The 13,651-nt window shown below is 43.1% G+C and overlaps 2 protein-coding genes across 6 annotated transcripts; both read right to left on the reverse strand.

The window, feature by feature from the left end:
• Positions 1-2,738: 2,738 nt before the first annotated feature.
• On the reverse strand, positions 2,739-4,014 carry LOC137612105 (regulator of G-protein signaling 21-like). 2 transcript variants are annotated; one of them, XM_068340442.1, is made up of 4 exons: positions 3,854-4,014; positions 3,566-3,650; positions 3,321-3,487; positions 2,739-3,241 (listed from the first exon to the last, which is right to left on the reverse strand). In XM_068340442.1, the coding sequence occupies exons 1-4, from the start codon at positions 3,884-3,886 to the stop codon at positions 3,065-3,067; spliced, it is 462 nt and encodes a 153-aa protein (XP_068196543.1). In that variant the 5' UTR covers positions 3,887-4,014; the 3' UTR covers positions 2,739-3,064. The 2 variants fall into 2 exon arrangements, with proteins under 2 accessions (XP_068196543.1, XP_068196542.1); XM_068340441.1 differs by having other exon boundaries at positions 3,566-3,959.
• A 3,235-nt stretch (positions 4,015-7,249) lies between these two features.
• rgs18 (regulator of G protein signaling 18) lies at positions 7,250-11,337 on the reverse strand. 4 transcript variants are annotated; one of them, XM_068340439.1, is made up of 6 exons: positions 11,190-11,337; positions 10,950-11,036; positions 10,536-10,631; positions 10,353-10,414; positions 9,699-9,865; positions 7,250-8,654 (listed from the first exon to the last, which is right to left on the reverse strand). In XM_068340439.1, the coding sequence occupies exons 2-6, from the start codon at positions 11,030-11,032 to the stop codon at positions 8,406-8,408; spliced, it is 657 nt and encodes a 218-aa protein (XP_068196540.1). In that variant the 5' UTR covers positions 11,033-11,036; positions 11,190-11,337; the 3' UTR covers positions 7,250-8,405. The 4 variants fall into 4 exon arrangements, 3 of the variants coding, with proteins under 3 accessions (XP_068196540.1, XP_068196541.1, XP_068196539.1); XM_068340440.1 differs by lacking the exon at positions 11,190-11,337 and adding an exon at positions 11,119-11,137; XM_068340438.1 differs by lacking the exon at positions 11,190-11,337 and having other exon boundaries at positions 10,950-11,183.
• Positions 11,338-13,651: the final 2,314 nt, after the last annotated feature.

A 13,651-nucleotide genomic window follows, 5' to 3' on the forward strand; every position in this document is an offset into this window, starting at 1 on the left:
CTTTTATATGAACGCCAGGCATCTGAAGTACGGTTGGTGAGAAGCGTCACAACATCCGTCACACTTAACCACAGAGAGAGGAAGTTGTGTATGACACTGTGAACACCGACTGTTTGCTTCTGGGGAGGCACATGTAGCTGTGGAAAGTTCTGCAGCAGATGTTCTATGATAAACCAGTCACATTCACAGTTTTGTGACGACAATTTTTTTTGTTGTGGAATTATTGTGATGTCTTTACCTGGTTTGAACATTAGCTGCAGGCAGTTAAAGGTCAGCTAAACTACAATAATAGACAGTTTTTGTTGGGGGGGGAAATGTGCATATTTGTTTGCCAAGAGTCAATATTAGCATCACGACTTTTCACCAGTAATAACATGATGCTAACATTAATATTAAACCAATACTTGATTGTGTACAAGGGCAATTCAATCATATTAGCTCAGCTGGAATCTCTTGTATTATTATTATAAACTCTTAAACAAGTTGATCGGTTTTGCAGCGATCAATCGATAATTCTCCACTGAGCTGTCATCTGATTGGAGAGCACTTCCTCTTTGTTTTGAATGTCAGACTTGTGACTCTAAAAGACGGCGGCTCAGCAGAAGAAGAAGAGTGTGTGTGTGTGTGTGTGTGTGTGTGTGTTTGTGTGTGTGTGTGTGTGTGTGTGTTCGGGTCTTACTCATCCAGGTCATGCTAATCTGAAAAGACTGAATGGAAAAACTCTGAAGCCGCTTCATCCGAGACTCTTGAGGAGGAAACATCATGAAACTAAAAAGAGATGACCATGACTTTCTGTTCAGCCTCTGAGGAACAGATGTGATCTACAGCCGGTTCGCTTCATCGGTCATGTTGAACACTTGTCGCACAATAAATCTGTTGACTCCTGCATAAAAATGCTCCACTGTTGAGTTTCCTTTTTTTTTTTCAATCCATATTTCTACCTCCATTTTTTCTTAACATGAACTGTTTTCCAGGAGATCTAACAGGTCATTTTCCAGAAGACTCTATTTTTGCAATTTTCTTTCCATTATTTGACTCCTGACTGAACAGGAAATGCAGGAGGAAACAGGGAAGGGGATGAATGAAACTCACGCCGCCCACAGATCATCCATGGTTCACTGCGGTTACGTCAGGTTTCCACTTCACGCGGTGATGAAGCTTCAGTAATGTCACTCCTGTGTCACAGTGGTAAAATACAATTTTTAAATTATCTGTATAACAGAACTCAGTAAAGCTGGATCCAATCCCTTTGTCACCTTTCCTTTAGTTGCGTAAATACCCGTAAAAAAGTTCCTCGTTGAATGATAATAGAAACACTTTAACCTTTAATCTGGACGTTCCGCTGGAGAACAGAAAAGTTCCTTTGTTTTGTCAGTTCCATAAATGTTCATTCCGAGTTTCACGTGGAAATTTCCCCTAAAATATTTTTTCTGCCTGATAATGAAATGTTCTCCAAAACCCTCCGTTAGATTCCACGTCTCCATCAAAAATATTAAGGACTCTGCTTGATTATTTGATAATCTCATGAAGTAAAACACATTTTTGAATTGAATGCATATGTAATAACCTTAATTTTACTTTATTCTGACGTACATAATCTTGCTGCCTGATGAATGCCTCCTCCTCTCCAGCAGCTCTCCGGTCTCGACCAGCTGACTCTGGAGGTAAAGCTTTCGACCCAAAGGGAGGTGTTGTGTTCTAATGTCTGTGTTGGTCCTAGACAGGATGTTTGGAGAGCACACGACGTGACGTACGCTGATATCTCTGCTACTTTAATCAGTTGCAGCATCCATGGGTTTCGTTGTTGTCTCTCTGAATATCGTGGCTTCAATCTGTACTGTTGTCTCCTTTATTTCCTGTTGCTCGTGTGTTTTGCAAATTGCACCACTGAGTTTATTTGCTGCTTTAAACATCTGCGGAATATGATTGGTCAGTATCTCCAGTCCTGTCCCAACACAACGTTGTTGTAACCATGGGTTGTCTAAACTAGAGGAAGTTGTGGTGAGCTGTCTGCACAAGGCTGAGGTTAAAATAATCACATGGAGAAACTACGTCTACTTATACTTTCCAAACCACCAAGAACACCACACAATGAACACACACATTCAGATGACTGTAGCATTAGCATTTTATGCTAAACTCTGAAGCAGCAGAACCTCATTAGGATATGAACTTTATGACTTAAATTTAAGTCATAATGCTCCCGACTTAAAATTACAAAAAAACTGATCCAACTTGGAGTCTCAAATTAAGTTAAAACTGGTCTGTTTTACGAATTACTTAAAAGTTCTGCATTGTTAGAAGCATATCAGATTCAAATAGTAGATTTTTTACCCATCATACGTTTTCATGATGAATAAATGACGTGAATTCATTTGAATCGCCGATCCAGATTAACCCGTTCAGGCTAATCTGACTCCAGATTGAGGAGATCGTTTTCGTTCCTCTTTTATTTTTAATCTACCTGCAGCTGTGATGCGTGAGAAACACGCCAACCATCGCCAGGGAACACGTGATGTAATTTCTGCCGTTTCTTCTCAGTTGGGTCGTCCTGCTTGTCGAATGACGCTTGAAGATCTCTGTTGCCACCTGGTGCTTCTTCTAAACAATGACTGCATTACAGGCTTTTCCGACTCCATTGGAGCTAGTTTGCATGGCACTCAAACAGACCACACCCAGCTAACACAACAACTTTCGTTAAAAACCAAAATAAAGACAGACTTAACAAGAGAGTCACATTTTATTTATTGAAAGTTGAATATTTCAGGATTCCTACGGGAATAATCCATTAGATTAAGTGTACTTTACAGTAAAGACACTCATTTCATTACGGATGACAGAAAGAAGAATGATGTGCACAAACCCTGAAACTATTTCATCCTTAGCGTGATGAAAGAGATGACGTGTAATTCTCTATTGAATCACACAGGTGGAGAAAAGCTATCTCTGCTACAAGATCCTGATGGTATGCCATGAACCCGTCATGCATACTGAAAAGAAAGAGCGCTACAGCAGATCAGATTCGGAGAGGAGATTCTCTAGAGCCTCTTCGGTTTTATTGGAGTCACCTTGAATCGTTTCTCCTCAGGAGTCCCTGGTAGATGTCAGATTTGAGGAACCGTGGGTAGCAATCTCTGGCCATTAGACTGTAGATCAGCTTCTGTGCCGCGTCAAAGGAAGTCAGGGTGGGCTGGGAGATGTTCTTTGTTATGTTTTCTCTGGTACTGCAATCTATGTTAATCTGGAATCAAACAGAATTGGCTAAACTTGGTTCTCGTCATCGGAATTCAATATGAAGCCTCCGGCTCTCCATCATTTACCTGTTTGGGTGCTTCTGTTTGGACGAACTCTGAGTAGATCCTGTTGGCGGAGGAGATCATCTCCGGGACTGTCTTGGTTTTTTTGTAGTCCTCGCAGGCGAGCCAGAACAGGATGTTCTCCTCGCTGTACTCGGACTTGAGGAACTCGCGGAACGCTAACTGCCCGGCTGGAGATCAGAGAAGGCAGTGAGCGGCTCGAGCGGCTCGACATGAAATCGAATGTACGGATCAGAGGAGACTCTCACCTTTACAGGTGAGGACTTTGTCCACGGATTCACCCCAAGTCTCAACGTCCTCCAGCGGATCTTTGGGGAAGCAACACAATCTACCCTTGAAAAGAGCATGGAGATGTATCACTAGCCCAGGTGTCCCTGAACTCCACATGTTGGATACTAAAAAAAATGCTTTCAGGAAAAATTGTCAAGCGTTTAGCAATCATGATAAGATTCAGCTAAGTGCAGCCAATCATCTAGGGAAAGTTCCTGTCACTACAACCCTCTTCAGCAGGAAAGGTGAGGAAAGGTGAGACTTACAGTGAAGGCAAACCCCGCTGGTATTTTCCACATGGCTTCTGTAACCTGCTGCCTGCTGAAAATGGTTAAGGCCCCAAAATGGAAATATGCAGTAACTCACTTTATCGCCATCTCCACGTCCTCAACGAAGGCAGCTGGGTAAAAGATCCTGCCAAACTGAAGACGGGGTTGTGATTGTTTGGAAATAAGGGAGTGGAAGTGACTGGGCAAATGACCCCCCCACCCTACACGAGTGGAATATATGGAAATCTGTATGCAAAGTGTTGTTGTTGGGACAGCCGAGGCATCCTGCCATGTCTGTTCCACCTCAAGGAGACCTGGACTGAATTGAAAGGTGATAACAACTCCGACACTGGCCGGGCAATCACGAGGAGACAGATGGTTCTAGAGAGAAATCAAAAACGTCAAGAGAAGTCTCAGATTTTAGAATGCTGATCTATTTTGTATAGGTGTGACCAGGATGGCCTTCAAACTCGATAACATTTCAATAAACCAATTAGCGATGGTGAGGAAGCTCTGGGAGAGATCCTGACCATAAGCAAATGGAATAAACAAATGGACTCTAAATGAAAATGTACCACCGTGCTGCCATTTGAATATTTATAGTCTGATTCATGAAGCTGGAAGAAAGAATTAAACAAGCTGTGATTTATTCCTCTACGACTCAGGAGAGGATGATCACTGGTTCTTGAGAAAGGAAGGTTGTAATCTGGATGTTTGCATGTTTATAACCTCTCATTCAAATCTGTGCCCTAATCCAGGGAATTGATTGTGTGCAAACACTAAAGCCAAGTCAGCAGCTCTGAGTCAATCAATCGATCAATCGATCAATCGATCAATCGATCAATCGATCAATCGATCAATCAATCAATCAATCAACCAATCAATCAATAAATCAATAAATCAATCAATCAACCAACCAATCAATCAATCAATCAATCGAACAATCAAACAATAGTCTTGAGCAGAAAAATTACATAGTCCTGTAGGGGTTCTGTAAGGGTTCTATAGGGGTCCTTTGGGGGTTCTGTAATAGTCCTGTAGGGGTCCCGTAGGGGTTCTGTTGGGGTCCTATAGGGGTCCTGTAGGGGTTCTGTAGGTGTCCTGCAGAACTCCTGTAGCGGATATAAAGCTAACTACGCTGATCATTTTCGACTTAATGCTAACCTACCATTTACTAGTACTAAAGCGCAGCAGAGGCTGATGGGAATTGTTAATTTTGCAGGTCACTGATAACGTGAATTGACAAAATAATTAGAATCCAAATTTAGCTCAAAATTTAACCTCGTGGTTTCACATTAAAACTCTTTTGATTCACGTGGACTTTGCAAAAATAAAGCAGCACATTTTGCCTCTTTGTTTCAGAGGGCAAAGGAATCTACATTATATTTTGTATTTGCACGGTGGAGCGGAGCCCCTGACCCCGGGGCAGACGGCGGTGACCACCCCACTCGTCTGGGTCTGCTGGTTGCACACAGGTCGTGTCACACACTGATTTGTAAGCTCATGGTGTTCAGTGCATTTCAGTCCATCTTGAGCCTCCTGACCACTGGATGTGATCCGATGGGCCCAAACAAACCGAGCATGTAAATCCTAGCAGGTGATGGAAAATACCCCGACTGCCCTTATTTGCATGAGCGCAGACGCATCAGATCCAGGAATTTGCTTTTCAAAAAAGGTGCTGCTAGGAAAAAAATACCAACGCTGCTGGTATCGCAGGGGAGAATCGATGTTTTGCCTTCATGTGGTTTTTCTTTTCCTCGTTTTGAATGCATTGGGACCCAAACACATCTCCATATGGACCCAGTTTGGAAGAAAGGCCCTGATTTGTTTTCCTGTTGCGTTGCAGTGTTTTCCATTACACACAGGATGGCACTCCTGTCCTCTTCAGGGCACCGATGTGTATTTTACTCCAGCGCCGCGTCTCCACTCTCAGATGACAGCATAGAATTTATTTCTCCCGTCTCACTCAGTCCTGCTTTGACCAGGTGAACATGAGCAGAGTGTTGATACCACTGAATGTAGGAGGCACACGGACCAGTGGGGGCAGACAAACCCTGAAACCCTATCAAAAGTGGATCTCCAGCTCCTGGAAGGGCTTCAGTAATGATCCTTTTGTTTTATTATAAAATCCTAAATGTCTTTATCTCAGCTTACAACATTTCATAGAAAGTCTCAAATACCCTCTTTCTCGCGTTCCTGTTGTTTGCCTGTGGAAACCTGACCCTATTAATTGACGAATTGCGTTTCAGACGCTCTGCGTGTTTCCTTCCCTCACATAAAAACATGCCACTAGTCTTCCATTAAAGCCGAGTCTCACCTTGAGGTTTTCACCATGTGCACAGCCTCAACACTTAAATATATTTGGGCCCATCGACATCTTTGCAGACCAACAACATCGAGTGCAAAGAGATTTGTAAAGCGAAAAATTTCACGACTCGGCATCTGAGCCTGGGAGTCAGCAAATCCATTATTATATTTGGTTCCACAGATGAGATAAAAGCTCCTGAGATAGGACAACCTGGCGCTTCAAATGGGAGCGTGTGGGGTGTAAGTTGGGATAAACGGCATCCAAGAGTGAAAAAAGTACCGAAAGTACCGACTTCTATTAGCAGGAACTTGACTTCACTCTTGTTTTAAACCCTTCTCGGACTGGTCTACGTCTTTTTAACGCTATCACACCTCCAGGTAAAGTACTTTCTTGCTGTTCTCTTCAGAGGACACTCAATGCATCTTTTCCCGTAAATGATTTCGAGGCTTTTAGCACAGATGGAGTCAAAATTTAAAAAGCGATGAGAAAGAAAGTGGGCAAATAATGTCAAACTGTGATAAAATTGCTGGCTTGCAGAGCTCCTATCTACCTGACTATACATGCTGCTGCTGTCGGGATGGATGCATATTTAATGCGGGCAGTGAGGTATTCCGCGCAGGCTTATGTAATCTGGCGGTAACTTGTGCTGAGATGGGACCCATAGTGGCTCTGAAGGCTACTAGAAACCCTGACATCCGTGTTAATGAGCCCATCCAGCTCCCCGTGCTCCCTATATGGGGGTGCACGAATGCACGCGTATGCGGTAACATCTTTTTTTTTTTGCATGCATGTGCAAGAGTTTGGGGGCAAACCCAGTGGCATCGCTGCTAGTCTCGAGGTAATATGTATTTGTCTTTGTAAAAAGTATTGCTTGCGCATACATATCCACTACCATGAATTATTCTGTGCCGAAGTGGTGGAAGTTGATAAGGTCTATTAATTTTTCAGTGATATGGAATGGGGAGCTACACACGATCACAATTTTCCCGACTGGTGTAATGTGCACGCGTTATGGCTCCATTTGTCACATTTAGATGGGGTCATTCCGACTTATTAACGACACAAAAAGGTTTCATTAAAACTGCTTTCATGAAAAAAAATTTATTTGACTTTCTCCATTATAATATGTGCATTTTACAACAGCGGTGCAACACGTCTGATCACAGAAAGACATAAATCACATGTGATGGCAGCAAACTGAATAACAGCCGTCGTAATGTAATGATATAATGTTAGTATTTAAATGAGATGCATTCTTCCGCGTGTGAAAATGGGATTTATTTTAATCAATAACAGAAAAGGGAGATATATATCCCTCATTAAAAAGTTTCAGTGCTTTGCAGCCACCATGCATGCCGACTTCCGCCCCGAGTTAGTCCAGAAGGGTTTGGACAGTGCGAAGGATAAAATCACAAATCCATTTTAATGAGATATGGTCGAATTGTGTTGCGTGATTTAATGTGGAATAAAGATGCTTCTGCAGGATCTCGGAAGACGAAGCAACCGAAGCGAAATGTGTGTGAAGTCAGGAGAAAGACTTTAGTGTGAAAACTGTCAGCGTGGAGGAACGTCAGGTGAGATGGTTCCACAGCCAATCCCATTAAAGGTTCAAGGTGAGCATCAACCAATCAGTTCCCTCCAAAAATAGAGAGATGACCTCACAGGTGCTGCAGAATAATCTGCTTTTAATATTTGAAAAGTTAATTTATTAGCTGCATATGAAGCGTATAGAGTTGAAATCAGTATACTACTCAGAATTTAACTGATAAAAATAATTAAATTAGAACAATGATTAGCGTTAATATTAACTTAAGCAGATAGCTAAGCTGAGCAAAAAGAATGGAAACTAAAAGGGAACGCTAGCTGGTACAAGCTAGTTGCTGTGAGCCACATGTGTATAAATTATTCAGGTATCTTTGAAGAGGCTCCCATTGGACGGATTCATGCTGGTTCCACTGGTTTAGCGGTGTGGCTAAGCTAACACCTGTAGTTTTATATTTGCTGAGCATCAAGCGTCTGGTTTTTACTGTCAGAGCAAACAAGCTTCACTTTAAAACAAACTACCGTTTTAAAGTTGTATCACTGGCGAGCAGCCACGCTGCTGTGAAAGTAAAATCCTCCACTGTGACCCCGATGGTTATAAAAAAATACACAACATCTGTGGACGATACAGGAATGACGCTTCAACAACGGCGCTGGTTATCGTGTTTCATCTCCATTCATCAGACACCTGCGGCGGTTTTAAGTTGTGGCTTCGCCTCTTTCGTTGAACACACAGGAGCGCGACCTCCTCCGAAACATGGGGGCCCCGGGGCCCTTGCTCCTGATGTGAGACGTGAGATGCAGATAAATGTCAGAGCTGAGGAAGCGAGGGAAGGAGTCCTTCTTCATCAGACTGTAGATGTTCTTCTGGGCCGCTTCGAAGCAGTTCCTGGTCGGATGCGATAAGTTCCTCCTGATGGCGATTTTGGTGTCGTGGTCAATGTTGACCTGAGGAGAAATAGAACATAATGAGAAACCTGCAGGACGGGGTATATAATGATGCACTGTTGTGTTCACACCCACACAATATGACAATATGGGTTTCCTACAGGGAGTAGGAGACGAGTTGTCGGCTGGAAACACACCAGATGGTCACCGGAAGAAAAGATCCAATTTAAAAAGTGCAAAACAAATCCAGTGGAGAAAACCAACATCTGCATGACAGCACATCAAAAATGGTGTCCACTCCAGGAACGTGTTGATGCTGGTTCTCTTGAGGAACTTTGGTTTGGATAGATTCTTGATTTGTTAGCAATTCAAGCCAAATTTCATGGAAACTTTAACTTCCTGGTTCTGACTCCCTTTGGGAGTGTCCCGTTAGGGGTCGCCACAGCGTGTCATCCTTTAAAGGAACATCCCGATCTGTTTGGTAAAGTTAAACTTTTAACTTCCTGTTTCCTATTTGATAATATTAATAATAATTTATAATGTTCTAACGCAACACCTTTCATAGCAACAGAAATCACAACCTGAAACCCGGTTCTTGATACTGACGCTTACTTTTTTCTACGCTTGGATCTCTCTGCACATCACAGGAGCTGTTTTCATGTTTTCATGTCATGCCAGCAAACGCTGTAAAAATATTCACATACATTCATCTTAGACTCAAAGTGCGGGGGTGAAGCTGACTCTCGCTTCTGCAGGAGAACGACAAAACCTCAAACCGGTAACCGCCGTCGGATCTGCTGCAGAGCCAGAGAGACCACATCGGATGGCGGTCTCGCCACCTTACAATGGAAACATTTCAGACCCAAAGACCAAACCTGGTTTGACCTGCGGCGATGCGTGCTCTAGATGTGTGACCCCGGCGAGCTAACACACAAAGGTCAAACCGCTGCAGGCTTGGAAGCTACGAGTTAAATATGTTCACCACCAACACGCCTCATGTAAGACACAGAAAACCTTAAACCCACACAACTTGTTCGAGCCATTATCAGGCAGCGTTGCATGGACGTCACGTAGCTGGTGATGGATCGGCGTGGCGTGTCGTACCTCTTTAGGAGCGTCTGATTCGATAAAAACCGTATAAATGTATTTGGCCTTGGAGAGCAGCTTCGTGTCGGAGTCGATGGTCTTGTATTCCTCGCAGGCCAGCCAGAACTCAATATTCTCCTCGCTGAACTCCGTCTTGAGGAACTGAGAAAAGGTTTCCACCCCATCTGGTGCAGGGAAACAGAGAATTACTGATTAGGTGAGATTCTAAGGAGCTGGAGAGAGAGAATACTGGAGCGTCAAACTGCCTTCAAAATAAAGAAAAGTGGAAGAATTATGAGCAAAAAAAGGCTTAAAAATCTAGAACACGGCACTCAAGGTGGTTTGAAAGGTTTTGTACACCTTCATGGCAATGACTGAAGGAAGCAACGGCAATATAGATGAAGTTACCAAAAATGTCTTTATTACATTGCGTGACATTTGCTACTGAAGCCATAAGTCAATGAGAACATTGAAGGGTTTGCAGCGTTTCCCTTTGGCACCGATGTGCAACGTCTACGATCATGAGGAAGTTGCAGAGTTTCTGTCTCACCATCTGTCCCAGCAAACACTAAAAGACGTAGTGAAACCGAACTATTCATAGCCTTTAGCGCTACTTAACAGTTTAACAATTCAAACGTGTTTGACGGCGATCTGACAGGAGTTTTAACTGACCCGAGTGCTTCAGCAGTTCTTCAAAGGAGCTGCTCCATTGCAGAGCTGCCTCTGGTGAGATGCTGCATGTGCAAGAACAACAGAGAAAAGACGTGGTTAGCTGGTCCCTGATGATGTCGTGTTCCTGAAAGTGTGCAGTGAGTCATGGAAGCAGCTGAAAATTAATAACGGGTTTGGACTCACTTGCTCGGACTCTTTTTCTGGGTGCTGACATTCTCATGAGAGCCCGACTTGGTGAGAAACAAACTGAGTCGACTTTTCCTCTCCTTGTCTTTCTGTCTGCACACAGAAATGAATTCAGTTCCACGAATTGCATGTAGGTGACACGGTAACGCTTAAAGCGGCTCATGTGACAACATCTCTGCGGTTTAAAGTCACAAATGCACATGTAGGTCAAAGCAGCTTAGCATTAACCGACAATTATATATCTGTGTGCAAACTGCTCTTGAGGGAAATCTTCATTTTTCTTCCTCCAGAGAAATTCTTGTATAACTTTTTTTACTCGTGATTAAAATTGCATCAGATTTCAGGCATCGGCTGCAACATGTATCAAAACCCAGTCTGAAAATTCACAAATCAATGAAAGTAAGTACAAACCTGCTATTATCGTTCTTCATCGTTGGTGCCTGTAGGACCTCTGGACCGAGCGTTTTGAAATATGCTTCCTCCTTGGGGGCCATGTAGCTGAATTGAGGAAATAGAAAAAGAAGTGACTCCATGCATGCTGTTCTGGGCTATCTGACGCACGACGTGTGAGGGAGCTAACCGTTCTATTTAAACCCATCGCTCAACCGACCGCATCGCGCTTTATAAACTGTTTGCATTTAGTTCCCACACCTTGTGCTCCACTTCTTTTAATAGTTCAACCACAACCTGCAAAGAGAGGCACAGAAAGCCCCCCGGGTCCAACATCCTGTCACCGAGCGAAAGAGAAAGCAGCTCATTCATTGGTTTTTGTTGTGTTTGTCTTGTCTGGATTATTATTAGTAAATTAATGATGTTAGGAATAAAAAACTAATAACCCCGGTGACACAAAAACACGGATCACACGTGTGATTTAGTGAAGCCGGCTGCAGGATGTCCTCTTCAGATCCTTTGGCATCACAGGAGAGAACTCATTCTGCGTCTCTGCTTTCAAGGCCAGACACTGCAGAGATGAAAAGAATGAAATTATGATGAATAATAAAAATGTGTCAGAGGCGGAGCTTAGCTCTTTCCACAACATCAGAGCCTTAATGGAGAAAGACAAATGAACTGTGACTCAGTGGAAAGCAGCGGGGAATTGGTTCACTGTGGGGCAGATGGAGACGGATGTGATGTCTCTGTTAGGGAGAGACTGGCTTGTTTTTAGAGAAGCTTTAGGTCTATTTATTATTAATCGATCAGTCAATCAATCCATCAATCCAGTTTATTTAATCAAGATAAAATCACACTGAAATGTCGCTTCCTGTAACATGTGCTTCATAAATAATTCAGGAGGATCTCGATGGTACGTGAGCACAAAATCTTTATAAAATATAATCACCTGCACACGTGTCGCTAACTTTTTGAGTTAAAAACAAACACACACACACACACACACACACACACACACACACACACACACACACGGATCACACATTGGTCTCTAACTAGCAGATCATGTGCATGGTGGACGTTGTCTCTCCTTTTCAGTCAGCCTCCAGCTAACTTGAGTTTTTTCCTCCGTCCTCACATTAAAACCTGCTGATGAGGAGCGACAAGCCGTGTTCTGCACACGCGTGTCGGCGTCCGCGGCCCGGTGGGCCGACAAACATCCCTCACCTTCAAGTAAACGGCACACTGCTGAATCGTTGAAAGAAAATTAAATAGAAGTTATTTGGCTTCATTCCACACATTTACCTCGTGTCAACAAAGCAGGTGAGAGAACAAATGAAATCAATACATTCAGATTAGGATTATGTGATCATTTTAAATCATTTTTACAGCAGCAGCAGGTTTTCTGGTTGCAGGAAAAAGAAATGCAGGGATAGATTCTCACGTGACATTAAACTAAACCACATGTGTCAAACTCAAGGCCCGGGGGCCAAATGTGGCCCTCCACAATAATTTATGTGGCCCACAAGAGTGTAAAAATAAATAGGTTAAAAGTGTGCTTTAAGAAAAACTACATTTCCCACAATGCAGTAATTCAGCCCAAATGTTTAGACAAAAATGTAGTGAACAAAGTTAACGTCCTAACTTGTGTCTGATGTTATTTTTCTTTATTGATTGATAGTTTGATCCTTGATTGATGGAGTTCTGTGGGTTTAATTACACTGAGTTACATTTAGTTACATTTATTAGTTACATCTGGCCCTTTGAGGACAGACGTGAAGCTGATGTGGTGAAAATGAGTTTGACCCCCCTGAACTGAAGCATAAACAGATGATACCACAGGGTTTCCGGGTGATGGCGGTTAATTTATTGCGTCGCACACGTCCCCGTTGTGTTCCTGTAATGCAGCATCGCCTGGCAGAGCTCGAACATCTCGTGTACATTGAAAATATGCAAATGCTTCTTGAAGATCTTTGCATGTTCTTCGGTGAAAGGGGAAGTGATGGACGTGAAACTGCGAAGCGCTGACGAGGGCGAAGGGGGAAGGGCGGTTTCTGCCACTTCCTGTCTGAAAAAAAAAAATGCGGTCACACAGTCTGGACTTTTTATCAGTCGACACACAGCAAAGAGGAAAAACACACACTGGTGACTCCATGGAAACGAGATCCTGCAGACGCAGAGACACCCCAGACAAACGGGGACGCCCTGATCATTTACATGAGTTTCCCTGCGTTCAAACGCCGCGTGAACAATACGCCTCGGCGGGGGTCGCTTTCATCGGGAAATGGGACACTTCATGGGAGATGTGGATCGTCGGTGGGAGCTGGGCATCGATGAGGCCTTGATCTCTCCCCTGGGGGGGGGGGTGCATCATGTCAAACGAGGATGGATGACTGAAGAGCTGCGAGCGAACGGCGTCAGCCAGCCATCAATTAATTAAACGCTTCGTTTAAAACAAAGGAAATAAAAGTTTTTTGTGAGGAAAGTTTTATTAGGGACAGGAATGTGTGCAGACACGCTGTGATTGGTTTAAACTGTGACACGTTTACGTGTTGGAGGTCATGTGATCCGGGTTTGGGGTGTGTTAAAAAAAAAAAACTTTATTAGTCCCCAAAGGGGCCAATTCAAAGCAGATAAAGCAGGATAAGTGTAAAACATACAGAGTAAACGTAAACAGTGTTAACATAAATAATAAACATACATAATAAATAAATAATAACATC

Source organism: Antennarius striatus, chromosome 18 (genome assembly GCF_040054535.1).
Source record: "Antennarius striatus isolate MH-2024 chromosome 18, ASM4005453v1, whole genome shotgun sequence".
Taxonomy (NCBI): Eukaryota; Metazoa; Chordata; class Actinopteri; order Lophiiformes; family Antennariidae; genus Antennarius; species Antennarius striatus.